This window comes from Malaya genurostris, chromosome 2 (assembly GCF_030247185.1).
Source record: "Malaya genurostris strain Urasoe2022 chromosome 2, Malgen_1.1, whole genome shotgun sequence".
NCBI classification, from domain to species: Eukaryota; Metazoa; Arthropoda; class Insecta; order Diptera; family Culicidae; genus Malaya; species Malaya genurostris.
In genome coordinates, this window is record NC_080571.1 from 146,844,347 (window position 1) to 146,871,257 (window position 26,911).

At 36.1% G+C, this 26,911-nt stretch overlaps 1 protein-coding gene across 5 annotated transcripts in view; it reads left to right on the plus strand.

Moving 5' to 3' along the window:
- The window catches only part of LOC131431865 (uncharacterized), a 339,850-nt gene that overhangs the window by 293,108 nt on the left and 19,831 nt on the right, over positions 1–26,911 (plus strand). For 4 of the 5 annotated variants that reach the window (XM_058597781.1, XM_058597779.1, XM_058597780.1 and 1 more), the window contains 2 exons: positions 1,812–2,359; positions 2,436–3,160. In XM_058597781.1, coding sequence (XP_058453764.1) covers positions 1,812–2,359; positions 2,436–3,160 — 1,273 coding nt within the window. The remainder of the gene's footprint in view (positions 1–1,811; positions 2,360–2,435; positions 3,161–26,911) is intronic. The other variant, XM_058597783.1, reaches the window with a different exon arrangement.

The following is a 26,911-nucleotide window of genomic DNA, read 5'->3' on the forward strand; positions in this document are numbered from 1 at the left end:
AGTACAGCGCTGGTGATAAATGAATAATTTCAAACTGAACATGTAATTCTAATATCCGATATGATTATTTATTCATTACACTTCACATATTCACCCATCATTTATGCACAAACAAAACCGGCCCGACACACAGGTGGGGGAGAAATTAAAGCAAAGTGAACCATGCAAAAACAATAGACAATGCATTCAATATACCACGGTACGACGCCGCTTTGTTTGAGCGATTGCTGCACGGCGTTCATTGACACAATTTACAGCACAAAATAGAAGTATTCACAAAACACTTTCTACTTATCTGTTTAAAGCACAATTAGTCACTTGCTTAGATAAAAAAAATCACAAAAAATCACCTTTTTCACTTATTTCATTTATTACAATTTGACTCTGCACTAAAGACGCATAAGTTCCCATGTTCGCCATTCAATACTCAATGCTTGAGCGAAAAAATATGTATAAAGGGAGAAGACTAGTATTTGATGGACAGAGAAGATGTTTGAGTGAAAGGTATCGGTCGGGTAACGGCCAGGATGTAGATCATGTTCGATGTACGTTCTACCATATCTGACTGGCGTTTTAGAGTGTCTATAAAAAGATTCAGAGTGGCGAAATTGTAGCGCGTATGCACGGAATGCATAATAACACAGGTTCAAGTCCTGTTTCGTATCTTTTTCCAAAGCAAAGTCTTGGTATTACATTCCTGTAATGGAATTTGACCTTCTGTTCCAATAGACTTCGCAGCCGATTCACAGTGTACAGAACCATTGCATGGCTGGTGCTACGATCCTACTGACACTACGAATCCTTCCAGTTCGGGCCTCGAACATACGACAACATTGCATTGAACCGCCAACCCGGGACATCTTTTTCCAATAAATCATCTTTTCTATTAGTTTTTCATTCATTTGGCTTCTTAAATATATGTTTACGCCCAGTCATTGCAAAAACTGAACTTAGTTATGGCGGTTTTACGTCAAACCAACTAAAATTTATAATTCATTGAAAAAAAGTTATGATGCAAAAACTTGATTTGAAGGATATCTTATAAACAATGCATCATATCTTGATACTAATTCATTTTAAAGTGCTCATGTCTTCGACTTGTTTTCTTGTTTAAATATGATATACAACTTTCCAAAGGCATGAATACTCTGTATTCTCTGTTCAACTCTGTTCTGACATAAATACTCTGTATTCTCTATTCAACTCACTTGTAGGTGGATTAATGACAACTTTGATTATATTGAAAGAAGCGGACTATATCAAATTCAAAGCATAGAGCACTGGTCTTACAAACCAGTAGTCGTATGTTCGAGCCCCGACCTGGAAGAATTTGTAGTGTCAGTAGAATCGTAGCACCTGCCATGCAATGGTTCTGTACACTCTGTATCGGCTGCGAAGTCTGTTGAAACAGAAGGTCAAATTCCACTACAGGAATGTAATACCAAGGCTTTGCTTTGATGCACCATATAATAAGAGTGTATGTGATTCCATACATAGTATCTTTAAGAAAGAATTTACATTGTATCAAAATTTTGTCAAAATGAAACGTAACATTATGAAGTAAATTTTGTGTTGCGGTTTGTATGGTTCCACGATAAGAATCGCTAGAAAAGTAAACATATAGTAAGATATATGTTATATACTTGATTTTCGATATGTCGATTGCGAAGTATTTCATCTTGCTGATATTTTGTGTCGCAATGCGAACTGTTGCAATATGTTATTCTGGCCAAGTATTATAGTTACCATATGTCCATGCATTCAAAAGATCACCCACACATTAGAGTCATTAATTATTTCTTACCATCTAGGTTGCCTATCAGCACTCAAACTACCACATGCACATGTCGCTCTGCATCGTACTCAAAGTATATCTGGAAGTGATGGTCCCTTGATACCTTCCGATTATCCGAGTGAATCGCATTCAGAAAATGAAGAACTTGATACAGGATCTTTGCCTGTTAGTTCACACGGGAGTTTTGAAAATGGTGTTTTTATTCAGGATAATTCCAGCATCTATAGTGAAAATGGAGGCTACGCACAAGAAATTCGATCGGGATCGATTTGTGAAACTTCTCCTAAGTTTCAAATTCATGTACGAGTAAAACGAGCACTACCGCCAATGCAGTCGTCATTATCATCCGACAGTGATAGTAGTACTTCTATCAACCGAACTGAGCGAAATAACCTTTCAACGATTCCAGAATCATACGAAGATGCAAGAAGTGACAGCGTACTAACATTAGGATCCTTGCCAGAAGCCGGTCAATCTCAGTTCATACATTCCCCAGATTTGCACCTAATTCAAGCAGTCATGAAATCACCATCAAATTTGTCCAAAACATCAACGTTCTCACAAGTAATATACCTTATTTCTAATTTCTACAAAAAACACAAGATTGGCAACTATTATTTTTTTTAATTCAACTTCGCAGATTCAACGTGATACTTGGCCAGATATTAATGCAAACGGATGTCATGACTCTTCGACTCGTAGCATCGTTTCACTAGGCACTGAAATAACGGATACGCATTCTATGACTGAAATCATTGATTCTTCTCATTTATATCCAAGATTTTCTCACGATGTTTTAAACATGCTGAATTCAAAAAATGTTCTAGAATCAAAAGTTAACAAAATGAAAAAAAATGAAATTTCATCCCATATTGTAGATGACGTATATACGCAAACAGTCACTGAAAAAACAACAGTTGAGGATATTGAGAGACATAAACGTGTGGTCACAAATTATAAAGCAATGCCTGTAGTTGACACAAACTGGAATGTTACCATCCGAAACTATCAGGAATATTCAGATCCGGTTTGGGAAGACTTCTCAGACATATCAAGTGCATCTGGTGTAGCAACTACTCGGCATATTCCAACTCAAATAATTATACCAAACTCTACACATCTATCAAAAAATGATCAATTTCTTCAAAGTCCAGAGCTAGTATGTAATATTAAACCAATAGAGCTACCTCCGGAGGATAAATCTGTTTCCAATTGGGATATTCTCATAAGAGTCCTACAAGATGTCGAAATTCCCGATATAGCCATTACAAAAGTTGAACTACAAAGTACCAATGCAGTTGGTCAGCTGAGTTATAATGATAAAGCCAAATGGAAGGAAATCATTACTACCGAGTCAACCCTAAGGTAAGTGACCATAAGAAATATAAATATTCCACTGAACGACAAATGAAAATTAATCTCTTAGTAATTTTCATGTGTTTCTAGTACAGTTTCTTTAGTTGAATCCAAATATGCAAATGGTTATTCGCTACCCAAGTTGCAAACATTGTTCTTGTATTGTGTTTCTCAACTATTCCCGCAACGATTGTGTGATTGGAAAAACGCACTGTATGATGTGCAACAAGTTTCTTGTTTGTTTCACAGCAGTAATATTTGTTAAGATAAACTGGATATGAAACTGTTTGAATGAACATATTATACAGTCGGTTTATAAAACCGATCTGGAACATAATCCTTTCAGGTTTTAGAGTTCGTTCCACCAGCAGTAAGATGACAAATGAACACAAACACCCACGAATCTACAAATATCAATACAGCTAGTAGTATATTCATGGTGGCTTAACCATTCTAGATTATTGTTTAACTTACATTTCGCTTGTGATCTTGATTATCAGATAAAAACTGTTTGTTTATTTATTTTTCACTATAATAAACAGTAACTATGGTGAACTTGTTCTTACCCTTCAGTGTTGTTAGTTTTATAGAAAACTCGTTAAAGACATTGTCACTCTGACAGTGTACCGCACGATGCAAAATGTGTCCTTGAAAATTTGTCGAAGTATTCCGTATTATAATTTGTATTTGGTATTACTACGATTATGTTTATTAGTATTTGGATGTGTTATAATCGGATTGTTTTTTCAACTTCCGTTGCAGAATATGCCACAGTAACATATAATATGACTTTATAAACATATCATATGACTTTATGTTTCGTCTTCGGCATAACAGTTTATGTTGAACTGTTATGTAACTTAACAGCTCAACATAAACCGCTAGGCAGACATAAAGTTTCTGATACTTACAGAACACGTTTTTTATTTGCACCGAAGTGCAGCGTCTTTACTGTCGTGCCGAACGTAAACGAGTTTCTACTTGAACTGGCCGATTCAGGTGATGGTCATTTAAGGGTTATCCTATAACAGATCGACTGAAAAGTTCGTATCGTTTCTATGAGAGGGCGACACTAGAATTAAATCCATACCATTTTCAGTTAGTACCAATCTTCAAAAGATAAGTGTATAAATTTGACAGCTGTCTGATTATTAGTTTGTGAGATATTGCATTTTGAGTGAAGCTACTTTTGTTATAGTGAAAAAATAGAAAAAACCTGTTTTAATCCACCTAGTGGTGTAATGATGCCTTTCTCATATCAATCATACTATCGTATATAATAATGTAGTATTCTTCACAATAATTTTCTTCGATTCTTAAAAGAATAACCGCAATCGGTTTGTTTGACCGTCTACTGATAAAAACTATCAATTGGAAAAGATTTGAGATCGATTTAGAAAATTGTTTAAGATTTTTCCTCATTTTCATAGATGGTATACAATTTTAACCCACTTTACTCTATATTTCCGGATCCGGAAGTCGGATCCGCATGAAATTCAGGAATTACGCATGGTACCACAGGACCTTTCATTTGAACCTAAGTTTGTGAAAATCGGTCACGCCATCTATGAGAAAAGTTAGAAAGCATATTTTATTTTTTTTGCACATTTTACCCCATAACTCCCGAACCGGAAGTCGGATCCAAATAATATTCAGGAATTTTTTATGGGACCTCAAGACCTTTCATTTGAATCTAAGTTTGTGAAAATTAGTTCAGCCATCTCTGAGAAAAGTTAGTGCACTTATTTTCACAATTTGTTGCACATTTTATCCAATAATTCCGGAACCGGAAGTCGGATCCGAATAATATCCAGGAATTTTGTATGGGACCACAAGACCTTTCATTTGAATCTAAGTTTGTGAAAATCGGTTCAGCCATCTCCGAGAAAAGTTAGTGCAAAAAAACGGTACATACACACATACACACACACACATAAACACACAGGCATTTTGCGTACTCGACGAACTGAGTCGAATAGTATATGACACTCGGCCCTCCGGGCCTCGGTTCAAAAGTCGGTTTTCACAGTGATTGCATAACCTTTCTTTATGAGAAAGGCAAAAAGGAATTTCGTATGTTGATGAAACACTACTTTTTGATGAAAAAAAGTGCCGCTGATACCGCAAAATTGCCTGATGAGTGTTATCCAGACTCTGCACCGGGCGAAGCAACAATTCGTAAGTGGTTTGCAAAATTTCGTACTGGTCATATGACCACCGAAGACGATGAACGCAGTGGACGTCCAAAAGAGGCTGTTACCGATGAAAACGTGAAAAAAATCCACAAAATGATTTTCAATGACCGTAAAGTGAAGTTGATCGAGTTAGCTGACAGCCTAAAGATATCAAAGGAACGTGTTGGACATATTATTCACGAATATTTGGATATGAGAAAGCTTTGTGCAAAATGGGTGCCGCGTGAGCTCACAATCACAATGTCACAAGTCGATGAAAACCATGCTGAAATTGAACGAATTGGGCTTCGAATTGCTCCCTCATCCACAGTATTCTCCAGATTTGCCCCCCAGTGACTTTTTCCTGTTCTCAGACCTCAAGATAATGCTCGCTGGTAAAAAATTTAGAAGCAATGAAGAGGTAATCGCTGAAACTGAGGCCTATTTTGAGGCAAAGGACAAATCGTACTACAAAAATGGTATCGAAAAGTTGGAAGATCGCTATAATCGCTGTATCGCCTCTGATGGCAATTATGTTGGCAAAAAAATGTGTGTTTCTATTAAACGATACGAACTTTTCAGCCGAACTGTTATGTGCATAGAGCACATAACCGATTTCTATACTTTATGTATCGTCTTCGACTCGTCGAACACAAAATAGGATAGCTCCTAAATGACCATCACCTGAATCGGCCAGTTCAAGTCGAAACTCGTTTACGTTCGTCACGACAGTAAAAACTTTGCACTTCGGTGCGAATAAAAAAGTGTTCTGTAAGTAGCAGAAACTTTATGTCTGCCTAGCGGTTAATGTTGACCTGCACGGAACCACCCGCGATCCCATTTCAACCAGAATATTAGTTGATTTTCTGAATTCGATTGGTTAAAATTTGGTACAACTAATCGATTGTTGTTTTAACTAAACTGTCATTTTTGTTTTTCGATTAGCAGAAACGAGGGTTGAAAAAAAAATGCTGTCAATTAGTGAGGACACATACCTTTCAATTTCAACAAATATTTTAGTTGAAATAACTGGTGTTGTTATTGAAACAAAATTCTGTTAGTTGAAAAATAAATCGGTTTAATTTGTTTGTTTGTTTTGAGATCAGTAAAGATCTAAATTCTAAAAAAAAAATACTTCTGATTCGATCGGAAATGATTTATGTAGAAAAACGTTTTTAATTAGCAAAAGTGTCCGGAGGGGCGAGTAAATTAGCGAAATTATTAAATTTACCTAAAATGATGCCTTCAAACGGTTGAACTAAAGTTATGCACTGATAATTTTAGTCAATTTATATGAGCTTGGGTGCATCAACCGCTGGGAATTGGAATTTTGCGACGGCAATTCAAACGCGCCATTCAATCGCAGCGCGTTCTGTGCGTTTGAAACCCTTCGCTCCTGTTACTTTTATAAATTAAATTCATGTCAAAAAGCGTTTTATTGCTAATGCATGAACATTATCATCGGTAACAAACAGCTGGAAGTAAAACAGTCTGCTGGAAGTAAATAATGATCGAATTTGAAGCATAAAATTTTTGCGCATACCTGAAAGATTACGAGATGATCATTCATTAACATTTTCTAATTTGTCATCAAATCTTTTTCGTCTTAAACAAGGTTAACTTTATCACAACACCGCTGTTAGATAACCACTTGTTATCATAAAATTCTCAAATCGAATAAACACAATTTCACCAAACGGTTAAAGAACCATCGATGTTGTTTTCATTGACATTTTGAAGCGACGCGAACAGATTTCAACTAAAAAAGTTGTTGATTTTGCATTGCAATTATTGTTTTGCTTTCAACTGTCTCCGGCATTTGACAGCATTCAAAACAACATATTTTTCAACTACTTGAATATATGCAAATCAAAAACCATTTTGGTTGAATCAAAAAGAAATTAGTTAAATCAACTATCGTAAAAATCAAAAACTGCGATATCGCAATTTTATGATCGAAGGGTTCTCCGTGTGCTAGGTTACATAACAGTTCAACATAAACTGTTAAGTACTGACGAGTAGAAGATGAAACATAAAATATAGAAATCGGTTATGTGCCCTATGCACAAAATAGGATAAACCTTAAATGGATATAATATGAGATCAGTACATAAAACTTGTATTGAAAATTACAAGTATTTATATACAGTGCGTGTAATGTTCATAAAAAGTACGTATATCAGATCAAGTAGATACAGAGAAAAAAGACTCACTACTACGGTTTGAACTTCTTGGCTTGAGACTTTCGTTTATGCCGAGCATGAGGACGTTGAAGGGTCCAACAATAGTCAGTTAACATAGCTGCACTCCAACTACCTTGATATCTAGCTTTCATGACCGAAATATCTAGATTTAAACATTTTTCGCGTTTGTCCGAAACTGCACCAAGATTTGCGGGAAAAAAAGTTTTAATGAGAATCCAAAAAATGAATTTTGAGAAACATGTTATAGCCCATCAATCTGTATGCACATAATTTTGTGATTTATAATGATCAAGGAAGTTTGAAGTTATGGATTGAAACGCGACCAATCATGACGTCCTCTTCGATCTAGAAGTGTAACAATGTGTGTATGTGTGTGTGTGTGTGTGTGTGTTTCTGTAATAGAAGGGAAATCGCCGGATCATTAAACTATCTCCACACAGCTCTGTATGTAGGCACGATAACTCGGTATGTTGGAGTCGAACCCACTAAAACACCCCCTTTTCTCCATGCCCTTATCCTCCCGGGACCACCATTTAGTATTACTACGGAATAGGGCTGCGATCTTGCGCATCTACTCAAGCTCACATTACATTTCTGCTAAGTGATATCCACTGTTTATCTTTATTCAGGCTCTCGTTCCTCATTCTTGACCGTTTCGCTGCTCTTCTCGCCATTTCCGTTGAAGTCATGACATCATATGCATCACCCCTCTGTTGACCGCCTTCCACATCTCTTCGTTGCCTCACATTCTTTCCACTATGTTGTCGACGCAAATGTCCTCTCCGACTACTAGACGCATTTCATTTTGCTCTGCCATAAATCGAGGACAATCAATGATCACATGTTCCGGTGTCTCTTCGACGTTTGCACAGCTCGTACAAAGCGGCGACTCTGCGTGCCCAAATCTATGCAGGTACTTCCTGAAACATCCGTGACCAGATAGGAACTGTGTTAGGTGGAAGTTGATCTCTCCATGTTTTCTCTCTAGCCACGTGGGCACGTTGGGGATGATCCGATATGTCCATCTTCCGTTCACTCCATTGTCCCACTCTTGTTGCTACTTTCTCAGCGATTCTGCTCTAGTAGATTTACGGATGCCCCGCAAGCCTCTTTGACGGTAGCACTCGCAATCCTCTTCCACTACTATTGCGATTGGGATCATGCCGACGATGATGTTGACCGCTTCTAACGATATGGTTTTTTAGGCGCTTGCCACTCTCATGCTTATCACTCGATACGTGCCGTTTAGCCGCTTCCGGTTTCCTTTTGTCTTGAGCGCCGACGCCCAGGCTGGTCCGCAATGCCTCATTATTGACGTAGTCACACTGGCCAGGAGCTTTTTCTTACTACTGTTTATCACCGAGTTGTTTGGCATGATTCTAAGCAAAGCTTTGATCGATCTCGCCGCCTTTTCGCTCACATAATCTACGTGGCCGTTGAAGCTCAGCCGGTCGTTAATCATCACCCCTAGATGCTTTACCTCACGCTTTGAGTCGACAATATGATCCCCGACCGTAATTTTCAGTTATTGTACAACTTTCCGGTTGCTAATCATCACCACTTCGGTTCTATGGTGAGCTAGCGTTAACTTTTTCTCACGCATCCAATCTTCCACCAAGTTCATCGTCTCTGTGGCAAGAACTTCGACCTCCTCTTTTGATTCACCCACGATTACTAGCACCACATCATCCGCAAAGCCGACCAGTTTCGTGCCTCTGGGAAGGTTCGGCTTCAGAACTTCATCGTACATCGCGTTTCAGAGTGTCGGGCGAAGAATAGATCCCTGAGGAACGCCTGCTGTGACTGTTCTTCTTTCCTCTCCTCTATCAGTTTCGTAGATCAGAGTCCGGTTTTGAAAGTATCTCTTCAAAATTCGGCAAAAATATTCCGGTACTTTCATTTTGTGAAACGAGTTGGCTAACGCTTCCCAGCTTGCACCGTTGAAGGCATTCTTTACGTCCAAGGAGACAACGGCGCAGTAGCGATTACCACGTCTCTGCTGTTTCTGTGCCACTTGTGCAATTTTTACCACCACGTGAATGGCATCTACTGTCGACCTGCCACTTCGGAAACCGAACTGCATGTCTGAAAGACCGTTATCACTCTCGGTGTATCTCGTTAGCCTGTTCAGGATTTCTTTCGCTAGTAGTTTACCAACTGTGTCCAACTGGCATATAGGTCTATATGCCGACGGATCTCCGGGGGGTTTTCCCGGCTTCGGTAGCAGCACCAGCTTCTGTCGCTTCCAGTTGTCCAACTGTCTCCTGTTCCCGATACGATACTGGATTGCTTGATGATCGCTGTGGGTATATTCCTCGCTTACTCTGAAGTTCATGTTTCGTTCTATTCCAGGACTAGAGAAGGTGACATAGACGATCAACTCTCGGCCATCTCTTCGATATGTGCTAGTAGGGCCTTTGTTGTCGAGGTCTACGTTAAGCTTTGCTAGAGCTTCCAATAGGCTGCGTCCCCTCATGTTGGTGTAACGACTGCCTCACTCCACTGCCCAAGCATTGAAGTCACCGGCGATGACAACTGGTCTTCGATCAATGAGCTCTTCCGTTAGTTTATTCAACATGTGGTTGAACTGCTCCATCGTCCATCGTGGAGGTGCATAACAGCAACAGATGTTGACGCCGTTGATTTTGGCGATTACAAAACCTTCATTCGCATGCAGCGCCCTTAGCAAATTTTCCTTCGAATGAAAGTATTGTAGAAAAAGTAGGGAGCCGTGAAGGAAAAACAACATTGCAAGAACAGCAACCCAGTCGTGAAGGAAAAACTCGTCACCTTTCAAGGTGAAAACAATTTGCAGATATATTCGAAATTTCAATTTCTCGTTGAAAGATAATCATTTAAACAGTAGAATATTATTCTACAGGTTAATGGCAATAAATTTGTTCATGATATCCTTTCTTCTAAAAGTAGCTGTTCTTGAGATACTTATATATTTAATTATAACACCATTTTGTATATTTCCATCAATTGTTGATTTGCTTGCTATATCTACAATTATTACAAGTACATGAATAATTCTTAATTATATTTAAGATTTTATTTATGTCAAAAGGCACGGATGGGATAGCCATCAATCTGTAGGTTTTAATAAGAGCTTTAAAGCTTTAATTTAATTTTTTGGTTCATTTTGAAATTATTGAGAAGAAGAATCAATTTATTTTTCAGTGTATATTATTTTAGAGTGCCCTATTGATTCCCTACAACTTCTTCCTGGACGTCATTTTTGTACGATGAACGGTTTCCGAATTACAACGAGACCCGTCAACTATTTTAGCTGTAACTTCTTCATTTTTCAAATGGCACGGATAGGATAGCCATCAATCTTTAGGTTTTAATAACAGTTTTGAAATAAAAATTATCAAAAAAAAAAAGTTGAAACCATCCTTTTTTATATAACCTTTTTGGATTATTTTGTTATTATTGAAGGTATTATAATATCCTACAAATTTGTGGAACATTTTATCAGGATCCGACTTCCGGCTTCGGAACTAAAGCGTGATAAGTGGCAAATTACCAATTATATTAGTATTTTCCCACGAACGATGGTTAAAAACAGGTAAAAATCTCATAAAACTGTCTGATAAATTCTTCCAGTTTGTAGAGCTTGTTAGTTTGTGGGCATGAAAACTTAATTCGGCACTACTGCTCCCCTCTTTTCCTTTTTTTTCACAAATCTTGATTTTAATTAAAGTTCATACTGTCTTTAAAGCTACTGTGAATTCATCCAGATCCGATTTCCGGTTCCGCAGTTACAGGGCGATGAGTGTCTAAGTTTTCAAATCACCATATAGAGTGACAATATGTACAACACCGAAAGAAGATGAAAACACAAAACGAACAAATAATAATAATAATAATAATAATAATGATAATAATAACAATAATAATAATAATAATAATAATAATAATAATAATAATAATAATAATAATAATGATAATAATAACAATAATAATAATAATAATAATAATAATAATAATAATAATAATAATAATAAAAATAATAATAATAATAATAATAATAATAATAATAATACTAATAATAATAATAATAATTATAATAATAATAATAATAATAATAATAAAAATAATAATAATAATAATAATAATAATAATAATAATAATAATAATCCTATTGCATGTTTTATGCTGTTTACCTTAACTTACATATGCAGAAGTAACAGAAACGCAGGTTCGTTTCGTTTGATAGATTTCGTTTAATTGGTTTATCGAAATAGAGCATGAGATAGTAAGTATAGGTTTAACTACGTTCAAAACTGTTCCAATTTGTAGGTCATATTTGTTGGTAGTAAACGAACCAACTTCGGCTATTCCGTTTATCTGAATCCGGTTTCGCAAGAATAGGAAATAGTGATCAAAACCTGCAAAAAGGATCTCACTTACTTTTCTTGGAGATGGCCAAATCGATTTTCACAAACTTATAGGTTCAAAAGCAAAGTCTTACAGTTTCATACGGAGTTCCTTATTTGTTGTTTTTTTTTATTAATGACACTACCATCTTTGTGGCATTCGTGTCAGTTAATTTGTTGTGGATACTACTTTCGGTTCCGGAACTACAGGTTAAACAGGTTTTATAGAGTTTGTGAGATTAGATCCGAACAAATTAATCTATTTCTTTTAATAATCAGTTGTTTTTGCGAATTTCACAATTATATTTATGATGTAATGAGTAATATGAGAAAGGCATCATTACATCACTTGGTGGATTAAAACAGGTTGTTTTTTGATAATTTTTAATTTTAAGCTCTAATTAAAACCTACAGAGTGATGGCTATCCCATCCGTGCCTTATTAAAAATGAAGGAATTACAGCTAAATCAATTTACAGATATATTCGAAATTTCAATTCCTCGTTGAAAAATAATCATTTAAACAGAAGAATATTATTTTACAGGTTAAAGCAATAAATTTGTTCATGATATCCTTTCCTCTAAAAGTAGCTGTTCTTGAGATACTTATACATTTAATTATAACACCATTTTTGCCTTTCTCTATAGAAAGGTATTAGAATTGCTGGAAAACCGACTTTCAAACGGAGCCTCGGAGACCCATAGTGCTATATACCATTCAACTCAGTTCGACGAGATCGGAAAATGTCTGTGTGTGTATGTGTGTGTGTGCGTATGTGTGTATGTGTGTTTGCACTTTTCGAAGATATTTGAACGCGCTGAACCGATTTTAACAAACTTGGGCTCAACAGTCGGTGTTGAGCAGTCGTTCGCACCGCACGCGTATAGCTCTTGGCTCCTGGAATTTTTTTTTTCTGGCTACCTAGAGTTTCATTGATTCAAGGCTTCAGTCTTTTTCAAGGCTACCTGAATCACTAACTAAGTGATACAAAGAGTGATATTAGAGTGACTAAGTGATACAAAGAGTGATATTAGAGTGACTAAGAAATTAATCAGCCTTTTTTAAGGCTAGCTAGGAGTCTAATCGAAGACTAATTTAGCCTAGTTAATTTAATTTAAAATTTCATTAATTTCAAAAATGCCTGCGTCCAACCGGAAAGGTAACAAGCCTAAGGCTAAAAATAATTCAATACGGAATAAATCACAATCCGTTATTCAACATTTTTCTAATAACATTCACGATCTAGAATCTGAATGTAAAAATAAAAGACAACGGACGGATTTCCCTTCCGTTGATCCTATGCCGTCTAACAATATTTACGAGATTCTTCCTGAATCCGATTGTAGCGACATAGAAGAAAATTCTTCAAAAATTCCCAAAAATGGACGCTTGTCGTTCTGGGAAGAAACATCAATCTATGCCACCAGTGACGGTGATGATTTCCGACTTCAAAGCATTCGGTACTGAGCTTTCTACTTTTCTCCCGGAAGTAAAAGTCTCATTTCAAATCGGACGAAGAGGAGAATGTCGAGTCTTGGTGGATGGATTGGAAGATTACGAACGTCTTATTCGATATTTGTCCGAAAAACTTCATAAATTTTATTCATATGATATAAAATCAGACAGACCCTTCAAGGCTGTCTTGAAAGGATTATCAAATGATCAAAGTATTGATGAAATTAAAAATGAACTAAAAGAATTGCTTGGTTTTGCCCCTTCCCAAGTAATACTTATGAAAAAAAGAGCGAATGGTACTTCTAAACCACGCTCTGGAATTTCCCATGAACTTTACCTAATACACTTCAATCGAAGTGATGTAAACAATTTGAAAACTTTAGAAAAAGTACGTTTCATTTCCCACATTAAAATTCATTGGGAACATTATAAACGGCATAATCGTATTGCAAACTTAACGCAATGTCGTCGTTGCCAAGGCTTCGGTCATGGAACCAAAAATTGTCATATGGATATACGGTGTTTGAATTGTGGTAAATCGCATTCGAAAGACGTTTGTCCAATGAATGAAACCACTAATAAATTTTCATGTTCAAATTGCAATGGAAATCATAAATCCAATTATTTGAAATGTCCTGTCAGGGAAAAAATTTTAAACGCTCGTTCGCTTAGACAACAAGTCAAATCAACGACCTTAAATTTACAGAACATACCTGAAAATTCTTCTAAGGCACCTGCCAATCCGTCTTCTAACGAAAACAATTTATTGACAGGTAGATCGACCTCGTCATCATCTTCTTCTAATGTCAGTTATGCTGGTATATTAGGTAGAAATCTATCACCTATTTCTTCTAATGTAAACAATTTATCGCCTTGCAGTTCTTCTTCTAACGAAAACAATTTATTAATAGGTAGACCGGCCAAATCATCTTCTTCTAATGGCAGTCTACCTACAAATATTCCTTCAATGCCATTCGCTTCTTTAAATGAAGTCGATTTAGGCGATATAACTGAAAATAAAATGATCTACCTACAAGATCAACTTTTTCAAATGATCATCCAAATGAATTCGACTTCATCACTTTTTGAAGCATTTCAAATCGGATGGAAATTTGCAAATAATATTATAATGAATTTAAAATTTAACAGTGATGTTAAATAATTATTTGAATATTTTAAATCTTTGAAATCGAGTGAAGATGAATTTTATAATTTTCTCAAAGTTCACAAAATTCATATTGCCATTGTGACAGAAACTTTTCTTAAACCAAATGTAAAATTGAAAAGTAATCCACATTATGTGGTTCATCGATTTGACAGGTTTACTGGAATTGGTGGTGGAGTTGCCATTTTTGTCCAACGGCAAATTAAACATCGAATTTTACCTTTTTTCAATACTAAAGTTATTGAAAGCTTGGGAATCGAAGTTGAAACCATTCATGGAATTTATTTCATCGCTGGAGCATATTTGCCATTCCAATGCACCGGCGAACAATTAAATTTCTTTAAAGGCGATTTGCAAAAACTCACAAGATATCGACCGAAATTTTTCGTAATAGGGGACTTAAATGCTAAGCATGTCCAGTGGAATTGTAGGCAAAATAACAGTAATGGTAAAATACTTCATAATCAACTCTCAGCTGGTTACTTTACAGTTCTTCATCCCAGTAATCCTACTTGTTTCTCTTCCGTGAAAAACCCGTCTACAATTGATCTGGTTCTAACAGATCAAAGTCACATTTGTAGTGAACCGATTACTCATGCTGATTTTGACTCAGATCATCTTCCTGTAACATTCAGACTTTCCAACGAAGCTATAATTAATCCAATTAGTTCTATTTTCAACTATCATAGAGCTAATTGGTTGGATTACAGATCTCACATTGAAAATCATGTGGATCATGAAACTATTTTAGAAAATTCTGCGGACATCGACACAGCAATTGATAATTTGAATCATTATATTATCGAAGCTAGAAATCTTTCAGTTCCCAAAGCTCAAACTAAATTAAATTCTCCTATCATCGATGACAATCTTCAACTGCTCATTCGGTTGAAGAATGTTCGTCGACGACAATATCAACGTTCTCGTGATCCTGCTATGAAAAACATAGTTAAGGATTTACAAAAAGAAATTAAACATAGATTTACTCTTTTGCGAAATGAAAATTTCGCTAAAGAAGTTGAACAAATTAAACCATATTCTAAACCTTTCTGGAAACTTTCTAAGGTTCTCAGAAACCAATTCCTGCTCTCAAGGAAGGAAATCAAATACTTCTTACAAATGGTGAAAAAGCTTAAAAACTAGCTCAGCAGTTCGAGAGTGTCCACAATTTTAATTTAAACGTTGTGAGTCCTATTGAAAATGAAGTCTCACTGAAGTATGATCATATTTCAACCCAAGTGTTATCACACGATGACATTATTGAGACGAATTTTGATGAAATTAAATCAATTATTAGGAAACTCAAAAACATGAAGGCTCCTGGTAATGATGGAATTTTTAATATTCTTATTAAAAATCTTCCCGATGTTGCCTTGAGACTCCTGGTTAAAATTTTCAACAAGTGTTTTTCATTAGCTTACTTCCCAAAAAGATGGAAAAACGCTAAAGTAATTCCTATCCTAAAACCTGATAAAAACCCAGCAGAAACATCAAGTTATCGCCCAATTAGCTTACTTTCTTCTATCAGTAAACTTTTTGAAAAAATTATCTTGTTAAGAATGATGACTCATATAAATGAGAATTCAATTTTTTTACCAGAGCAGTTTGGATTTCGTCATGAACATTCAACTACTCATCAACTTGTAAGAGCAACGAACATGATAAAATCAAATAAATCTTCCACTGGAGTTGCTCTTCTAGACATAGAAAAAGCATTCGACAGTGTTTGGCACAAAGGTTTAATAGCAAAAATGTCTGATTTCCAGTTTCCTATTTATTTGATCAAAATGATTCAAAATTATTTAACTGATCGTACTCTTCAGGTTAGCTATCAGAATTGTAAATCTGAATTGCTACCCGTACGAGCCGGTGTTCCGCAGGGTTCGAGTGTAGCTTCAATCTTGTATAATATTTTCACTTCTGATCTTCCAAATCTACCCGTTGGTTGTCAGAAATCGCTATTCTGTGACGACACAAGTCTGTTAGCCACAGGTAGAAATCTAAGAGTGATCTGCAGTCGCCTACAAAGAAGTTTAAATATTTTCAGTGATTATCTGTCAAAATGGAAAATTAAACCAAATGCAGCAAAAACGCAATTAATTATCTTTCCTCACAAGCCAAGAGCTTCTTTTCTTAAACCAAACAATAATCACATTCTCAAATTGAATGGCTTGGAATTGACATGGTCTGATCAAGCTAAATACTTAGGTTTAACGTATGACAAAAAACTCACTTTCAAGGATCACATTGAAGGAATCCAGGCAAAGTGTAATAAATATATTAAATGTTTATATCCTCTTATAAACAGAAATTCTAAGCTCTGTCTTAAAAACAAATTGTTAATTTATAAACAAATTTTCAGACCAGCCATGCTTTATGCGGTACCAATTTGGTCAAGCTGTTGTTCCACCAGGAAGAAAACGCTTCAAAGGATTCAGAATAAAATTCTGAAAATGATTCTGAAGCGTCCTCCCTGGTTTAGTACAAATGAGTTACACAGACTCACAAATATAGAACCATTAGATGTAATGTCACATAATATTATAAGCAAATTCCGACAAAAATCGATGCAATCTTCAATTGAATCGATTCGCTCTCTGTATTAGTTAGTAAGTTAGTATATAAGTTCCTTTTCCCCATTACACAATACAAGTAGGTTTAGAATTTTCCCTACACAAAAATCTCAGAATTGCGGAAGCAAATGATGTCTTCATGGTAATAACCAAATCATATATCATATATATATATATATATATATATATATATATATATATATATATATATATATATATATATATATATATATATATATATATATATATATATATATATATATATATATATATATATATATATATATATATAACAGGGCTGAAAAGTCACCACTTGTGGCTGAACACCCAATTTAAATCTTAATAATTTAATTTTAACTCATATTCCAATAAATAGTTATTTAAAAAAAAAAAAAATAAAATAAAAAAAATTAAAAAAAAAACTTGGGCTCGTTTGAAAGCTACTGTCGGGCCATTGATCAAGTTTGAAGATCAAATGGCTGTTACTTTTGGTTCCGGAGATATGATGGTATATGTGACGTAACCGACAAAAAGCGTTGTATTTGAACGCGCTCAATTTTCTCAGAGATGGCTGATCCGATTTTAACAAACTTGGGCTCGTTTGAAAGCTACTATCGGGCCACTGATCATGTTCGAAGATCAAATGGTTGTGACTTTTGGTTCCAGATATATGATGGTATAAGTGACGTAACCGACAAAACACGTTGATTTTTACCGCTCTTATATATAAGGGTGCCAAAATTGTGGGATCACCTCTATTTTCGTTAAGTTCTAGTGCTCAAAAGTTTAAGCACCTCGAAAAAAGCCTTCATGCAAAATTTGACCTAAATCGGACATGCTTAAGGGGTGCTGCCCGGTGGTAAAGGTTTGACAATTTTCGATCTTGAAAAAGCACCATAGGGGGGAGTACATGAAATTTCCAAAATCGAAAGTTTTTTCTGATGCCGAAACTCTTAAAACTGCATGAAACATCGAAATTTAGTGTCATCTCAACAAAAAAATTTTTTTGACTTTTTCAAAAAAATTTTTTCTCAAGATGACACTAAATCTCGACGTTTCATGCAATTCTAAGCCTGTTGGCATCAAAAATTTTTTTTCGGTTTCGAAAATTTCATGTACTCCCCCCTATGGTGGTTTTTCAAGATATATGAAAATTCCACTAAGTGGACTAAGAAGGCTTATTTTAGATTAGCATCACTGATTACAAATAGGCAACGCAAATATCAAGCACAGGCACGTATCCAGAGGGGGGGCCGAAGGGGCCCGGGCCCCTCCCGAAATCGAATGAAAGTAATTTCCATTTTGGGATTTTTAACTTTTATTTGCGGAATCAGGAACAGAAATGAATTTTTTGATTATCAACTAACAAGATGTGCTAATTAGAAGATTTTATCAACCAGTTTTAAATAGCCCGCTTCTTTTTGCAATCAAATTTATTTTCGAGGCTCAAAAGTCGCTCAGTGATTACAATCAATGTCAAACTTAAAGGAAATTGTACTGGATGATCAGAAAGTGCCATAATGATTAGTACTGAGCAAACATATCATAGTTTTAGCAAGATTCTGCGAATGAAAAAGATGTACTGCCGCTGGATGTTGCACTTGCATACTCAGGATAAAAAAGATGAACGCGAGCACACTTCAGAAGCATGTTCGTCTATGCTGATGATGATGGTGTCGCTTGGTTACTGTTGACTTACTCCATTATTATACGCCAGAGAACAGGATATTACCGATTTCGGTAATATAAGTATAAGTGTGAATTATTGGAGCGATTGAAAATCGGTGTGAGCTCTGAGAAATTTATGTGAGTTCTGTTTTGAAGTTTTTGAATGCTACTAAGAAAATTTTTCTTTTGTTACATCATCACTCCCAATTAGGAATTTAAATTTTATACTCACCCTGTAAAATTTCAAATATATTCATGCATATATTCCCCTGAAAATTTCAAATATATTGAAAAATTTAAACTCGGAAAAAAGTCCGCGAACTCCAAATTTTCTTCAAATAATGAAGCACGGAATTGGTATAGCGAACAAAAAGAAAAAAGATCGCGGCAATTTAAACAATCGGTAAATTTTTACAAACGTCTACTAAAAACGTGATTTTCAAAAGTCTACAAAAAAGTCTGCAACTGAAACATGTCTACAGCTTATTTTATAAATCTGCTGATTTACAAACAAATCTGCAGGCATCTCTGATCCTGACACGGAAGTTGACTCTATGAAATTAAACAGTATCACGTGGGATAATAAGGCACCTCATTTGAATATAAATTTGTTAAAATCGGCTTGACCATCTGTTCGACAAATAACCAACAAATTTTGCAAAACTAGAAGAGCTTACTGAATAGTTTCGAAATATTTGTTCCTTCTTACATCGTGGCTTATACGAACACACCATTGAAATTGAAGCTTTTAATACTCATCACTCAGCTTTTCCTGAACTAGAAGTCGAATACGAACTATGGGACTAGGACTCGAAGAAATGAAAAAATCGATCCCTTCCCTTTGACACATAGAAATTTTTGCTTAAATCTCTCATTGTCCAATCCGAAATATGTGAGTACATATTCACTTTAAATGCTACATACTTGCACTCACTCTTCAAAAAATAAAATAAAACAAAAAATACTAAATGCAAAAGAATCATCACTTAGACGCATTATTTCTTATTTGTGGGCCCCTCCCGAAACGAAATCCTGGGTACGGGCCTGATCAAGCACTAATTTGGAAAAATGATGCTGACTGGTTAACATAAACACTGAAGCATGCTTTTGTGAACTACTCGAATCAATCTGAATCAATTGGTGACAAAATCAGTATCCAAAATTATTTAATAAAAGTATGAAACATATTTTCATGAGACTGTTATGAAAGAAGAGAAAGGCATTATCACACCACTAGGTGGATTAAGAAGGGTTATTTAGATTAGCATCACTGTTCTCATACAAATAGGCAACGCAAATGTCAAGCACTAGTTTGGAAAAATGATGCTGACTGTGTGACATAAACACTGAAGCATGCTTTTGTGAACTACTCGAATCAATTTGAATCAATTGGTGTCAAAATTAGTATCCGAACATATTTAATAAAAGTAATAAAATATAGTAATATAGTAATAGTAATAAAATATAATAAAAGTAATAAAAATAGTAATAAAAATTGATAAAAGAAATATATTTTCATGAGACTGTTATGAAAAAAGAGAAAGGCATTATCACACCACTAGGTGGATTAAGAAGGGGTTTTTATATTTCCATCAATTGTTTATTTGCTTGCTATATCTACAATTATTACATGTACATGAATAATTCTTAATTATATTTAAGGTTTTATTTATGTCAAAAGGCACGGATGGGATAGCCATCAATCTGTAGGTTTAAATAAGAGCTTTAAAATAAAAATTTTAAAAAAATCGAAACACGGTTTTTTTTAATTTAATTTTTTTGGTTCGTTTTGAAATTATTGAGAAAAGATCAAATTTTTTTTCAGTATATAGTTTTTTAGACTGCCCTTTTCATTCCCTACAACTTCTTCCTGGACTCCATTTTTTGTACGATGAACGGTTTCCGAATTACAACGAGATCTGTAAACTGTTTTAGCTGTAACTTCATTTTTCAAAATGCACGGATAGGATAGCCATCAATCTTTAGGTTTTAATAACAGCTTTAAAACAAAAATTATCAACAAAAAGTTGAAACCATACTTTTTGCCTTTCTCTATGAAAAGATAATAGAATTGCTGGAAAAACCGACTTTCGAACGGAGCCTCGGAGACCCATAGTGTTATATACCATTCGACTCAATTCGACGAGATCGGAAAATGTCTGTGTGTGCGCGTATGTGTGTATGTGTGTTTGCACTTTTCGAAGATATTTGAACGCGCTCAATTTTCTCAGAGATGGCTGAACCGATTTTAACAAACTTGGGCTCGTTTGAAAGCTACTGTCGGACCATTGATCATGTTCGAAGATCAAATGGTTGTGACTTTTGGTTCCGGAGATATGATGGTATATGTGACGTACCCGACAAAACACGTTTCATAATTTTTTTTTGCATAAATATCTGTTTATTAATCTTATTTTTTGTGTATTACATCAACATTTTACAGTACAAGTGTTCTGACCCTTTGGCCTTTCATCTTTGTTGTTCATACGAATTTTTGTTCTAGTATATTCAGGGAGGCCATCTCATGTACTTCACCTTGTCCAAGGGGGTAGATTTAGAATCATCTTTAAGATCTTAATTTGAATGCGCTGAAGCCTAAGTTTGTGTGTTCGTGCACAGCCCCGCCAAACAGGGACTGCGTATTCAATTGCAGGGTAGATGATTTGTTTATATACAGCCATCTGGTTCTTCAGGCACAGTTTAGTTGTTCTACAAATCAGCGGATACAGAGACCTAATGAGTATGCTGCATTTTTGGACGATTTTGTCAACATGTGACTTGAATATCAGATGTCTGTCAAAGGTGAGTCCTAGATAGATAACTTCGTCGGACCATTGGATGACCTCATCACCAAATCGTATTCGGCATTCGTCTGATGGAACAAGTTTTGGCGATCTTGAATGTGGAAACAAGATGACCTGAGTTTTTGCTGCATTGATCACAATTTTCCAGCTTTTAAAATATTCAGTTAGAGCGTCCAGACCTGTCTGTAGTTTATTCTTCAGAGCATCAATGACACGACCTTTGTAAAGAATGGCAGTATTATCAGCAAATTGTGACAGAACACCACCACCCGGAAGAGGTGGGATGTCTGATGTAAAAATGTTGTATAGAATGGGACCTAGGAGACTTCCCTGGGATACACCAGCAGAAATAGTAAATCTTTCTGAAAGTGCATTATACAGAGAAACTTGGAAAGCTCTATCTGCAAGATAATTTTTGATAATTTTAATAAGATACATGGGAAAATTATACCGATGCAGTTTAAACACCAGGCCATCGTGCCACACATTATCGAATGTCTTCTCAATATCCAATATTGCCATGGCAGTCGTTTTGGACACTGATTTGTTTTCCTGGATGACGTTGTTAACCCTTGTGAGTTGGTGGATGGTGGATCTTCCTTTCCGGAACCCAAACTGTTCTTCCAGAAATATGTACTGTTCATCTGCGAAAGCAAGAATTCGCCTTTGTATTGACTTTTCAAACAGCTTGGATAGGGCAGAGAGTAAGCTGATGGGCCGATAGCTCTTGGGAAGGGAAGGATCTTTCCCCGGTTTCAAAACTGGGATAACTTTAGCTAACTTCCACTTTGAAGGGAAGTAACCAAGCTCCCAGCACCTGTTAAAAATTTTAGCTAAGAAGACAAATGAGCGAATACTCAAATGTTTCAGCTCAATGTTGAATGTGTTGTCGAAACCGGGGGCCTTCATATTTTTGGATTTTTTCACTATAGCCATCAGCTCATTCGCAGTGACTCTACTTTCCTCAGAAGCTAAGCTGTCTGATTGGTCAACCTCAGCTACTCTATCTGCAACGGCTCTTTCATGTGGACTAACTATGTTGAGTCCTAAATTGTGAGAACACACAAACACATACTCTACTGGTGTGATTAAAGGTATTCCCTCAGCTGCGCCCTGGGGTGGCAGCAGAGGAGGAATAGGCTTCGGTTTTTTCTTGAGCACCTTCGTTAAGGACCAGAAGGGCTTTGAATGTGGGAGAATTTCTCGAAGCTTTTGCTGGAAGTTCCTTTTGCGAAGCTAAGATATCCTTTCCTGGGTTATCCTAGTTAAGTTGTTATAAGAAGTCTTCCTATCTAGGATGCCAGTTGGTTGATACTGCCTCCGGTAGATATTTCGAAGTCGGATGAGTTTCTTGGTGACACTGTCAATTTGAAGATAGGAACTCGGCATATGTTGTACTGGAACCGTCCTATCACGAGCGACTGTGATTGAATGCTGGAAGGAAGATAGGGCTGCATCGATTTCCTTAGGGGAATCAAGTGGCAAATCGATATTAATAAGTTGGTCGTCGATTTGTTGAAATTGGACCCAGTCGGTGCGATAATAGTTCCTCCGAGTTTGAATAGGCACTGTTTCTGGTGAAGATCCCAACGCCTATATTATTGGAAAGTGATCGGAAGATAGCTCGTTGAAGACAACCGGAGAGCTGTCTATGGCGATGTTGCTGATAAATATATCCAAAATTAAATTAACTCCCGATCTGGGAAGTCGCGTTGGTTGATCCGGAGCGAGGATGTTGTATTGTCCAGCTTCGTAATCTTCGGCAAGTACGAATCCGTTTCGATTCTGTCTTTTGTTTCCCCACAGCTCATGCCGTGCGTTCAGGTCCCCAGCAATGATGAATTTGTTCTGTCGTCGAGTGAGCATAGCCAGATCCCGCTTCAATGATGCACACGTACCATCTTGAAGATTTGTTTGTTTGGGACAGTACGCTACAATGATGATGATGGGTCCCATCGTCGTTGTAATCTCAATTCCGATGGCTTCTATGAGTTGCAATTTAAAGGCTGACAGAAGCCTGTGCTGAATGGAACGTTTAACGGCAATGGCAACTCCCCCTCCTCTGGTAGTTGTCCTGTCGAGCCTGTGAATCCTGTAATTGGAAATAAAAATTGAAATTTCTGGTTTAAGATGAATTTCAGTTAAAATAGCAATATCGGCATTCTTCTCTTGAAGAAAATCGGACAATTCAGCAGTTTTGCTCCTGAGTGAGCAAGCATTCCAATTTACTATAACCAACTCATTATATTGCATATTCGATGATGAATTTGCTTAAGGCGTTGATTTGATCCAACCGCGTTCTGCAGTTTCGTAGTTTTGTTGTCATTGTTTCAAAAATGACGATCATTTGTTCAGCAGAGAATAAATCACCAGAGTCATCCTTTGCTTGTGGTTGATTATTGCCCCATCCAGGAGGGATTTTCGAGGAAGATTCTTTTTGTGATCCAGCGGTTGAATCTTTTGGGTTGTTGCGAGGAAGTGGCGGCAAATTCGGAATATCCCTCTTCGGTGGGAGCTGTGGGAAATTAATTTCATCCTTCTGTGGAACATTCTTGCGTGTTGATTGTTTATGGGACGCCTGTTGTCGAATTTTTGTGAACTCAGCACGTTTGGGACACGATTTGCTAGTAGATGGATGGTCGCCATCACAGTTCACACATTTTACAGCGATGTCATCTAGTAGGCAATCGTTGGTATTGTGTGGTTCGGCACATTTCCCGCACCGACTTTTCATGTGGCAATTCCTCGCTCCATGGCCGTAGTTCAAACAGTTCGTGCACTGTGTGACATCCCGATGTATCGGTTTATACTTTTGCCATTCGATGATTATGTGAAATAACGATTTAATCGTTTTCAGTTGACTCTTGGTGATGGAGCCCTTCTCCAGATGAATCAGGTACAGTTGATCTCTAAACTTTTTGTCCGTATTATGTCGTTTCATTTTAAACACCATCATAGGCTTTAGTCCAGCCTCTGACAGTGCCTGCTTTAGTTCGGCTTCCATCATGTCGAGTAGTCCTCGAAGTACAACCTTCATAGGTTTGTTGGCGGCAATATCGTGTGTAAAGTATTCCGCTTTTGTCTGCTTCAGATAACATTCCACTCCTTTGTAGTGGTTCAAAGCCGGAACAGTTATTTTGTAGCCTTCAGTACATAAACGGATTGTTGCCTGTAGTCCTTTGCTGATCAGTGTGTTGAAATCCGAGTTGGTGGGAAGCCCTTCAGGTAGAAAGGCGGCATTTTGTCCTTCTTCTGCAGTTCCTCTTCGACATCTACTGGCAGATCAGCATATTGGTTTTTACTCGGCAAACTGTCGTTTACCTGTACATCACTTGGCTTCAGACGCTTAGCATCCTTTGGATCCTTCTCGGATCTATGGCGCGTTTTTCCCATAGCTTGGGTAGGTAGACAACTGCGAATAAAAAATAAAACAAAATCGAAATTAGTCGTAGTAGGTTATTCGTCTATTCACATCGAGTGTTAGATGACGAATGACAAAACACGTTGATTTTTATCGCTCTTATATAAGGGTGCCTAAACTTTGGGATCACCTCTATTTTTGTTAAGCTTTAGTGCTCAAAAGTTTAAGCACCTCGAAAAAAGCCTTCATGCAAAATTTGACCTAAATCGGACATGTGTAAGGTGTGCTGCCCGGTGGTAAAGGTTTGACAATTTTCGATCTTCAAAAAGCACCATTGGGGGGAGTACATGAAATTTCCAAAATCGAAAAAAATTTTTGATGCCGAAACTCTTAAAATTGATGAATCGTCAAGATTTAGTGTTATCTCAAAAAAAAATTTTTTTTTTGAAAAAATTAATTTTGTGGGACTTAGAAAAATTCCCAAAGAGTCGATTTTTTCAAAACAAAAAATTTTTTTTCGAGATGACACTAAATCTCGACGTTTCATGCAATTCTAAGCCTTTTGGCATCAAATTTTTTTTTTCGATTTCGAAAATTTCATGTGCTATATTTTCATGAGACTTGCATGAAAGAAGAGAAAGGCTTTATCACACCACTTGGTGGATTAAGAAGGGTTTTTTAGATTAGCATCACTGTTCTCATACAAATAGGCAACGCAAAAAATTTTGTTCGAGATGACACAAATCTCGACGTGTCATGCAATTCTAAGCCTTTTGGCATCAAATTTTTTTTTTCGATTTCGAAAATTTCATGTACTATATTTTCATGAGACTTGCATGAAAGAAGAGAAAGGCTTTATCACACCCCTTGGTGGATTAAGAAGGGTTTTTTAGATTAGCATCACTGTTCTCATACAAATAGGCAACGCAAATATCAAGCACTGGTTTGGAAAATGATGCTGACTGTGTGACATAAACACTGAAGCATGCTTTTGTGAACTACTCGAATCAATCTGAATCAATTGGTGTCAAAATTGGTATCCGAACATATTTAATAAAAGTAATAAAATATAGAAATATAGTAATAGTAATAAAATAATAAAAGTAATAAAAATAGTAATAAAAATTGATAAAAGAAATATATTTTCATGAGACTGTTATGAAAAAAGAGAAAGGCATTATCACACCACTAGGTGGATTAAGAAGGGTTTTTTATTTAACCGTTTCGGATTATTTTGTAATTATTGCGAAAAAAAAACAAAAGTTTTTTTCAGTGTATATTTTTATTAGAGTGCCGAATTGATTCCCTACAACTTCTTCCTTAACGCCATTTTTGTACAATTAACGAGTTACAACGATTTGAAAAAAGCAATTTTTGTGAAATGCAAAAATACATACGCCCTTTTTAAAAATCAGTCGTTGGTCGGATTGACCTCTCAATCGGTTCAAAACTCATGGTTTGCCATACTGAAGCCATGTGCAAAATCTCATCCAAATCGGAGAAGGTCGATTCTGATTTTTTCGTCTACTCATTCCTTGAATTGCTCTACTGTTATGAGGGCAATACACATATGTTTTACGATGTTATTGGATAAGAAAGTACGAGTCAATAAGGAATGAACTTATACTTATGCAATGAAACGAATACAATGAAAACAAATGGACTTCATACGGAGAAAAAGAAGGTGAAATTGATGATTATTAGCAGACCAATCGGGAACATGAAACATCAGAATGAAAATAGTACAATAGATTACATTGTCAGAGAAGATATATAATGGGGGAAACACATATGAATGAAAAAAGGAGAGTATTCTTAAAGAAATTCAAACGTATAGTTGAAGTAATACAAAGTGGCAAAAAATATGGGAAAACATGGCGATTCTAATACTAGATGAGTTAACCCATCAAGAAAAACAAAGACACATTCAAATATATTATAAACATTGGCATCATGCCCTACACAACAATA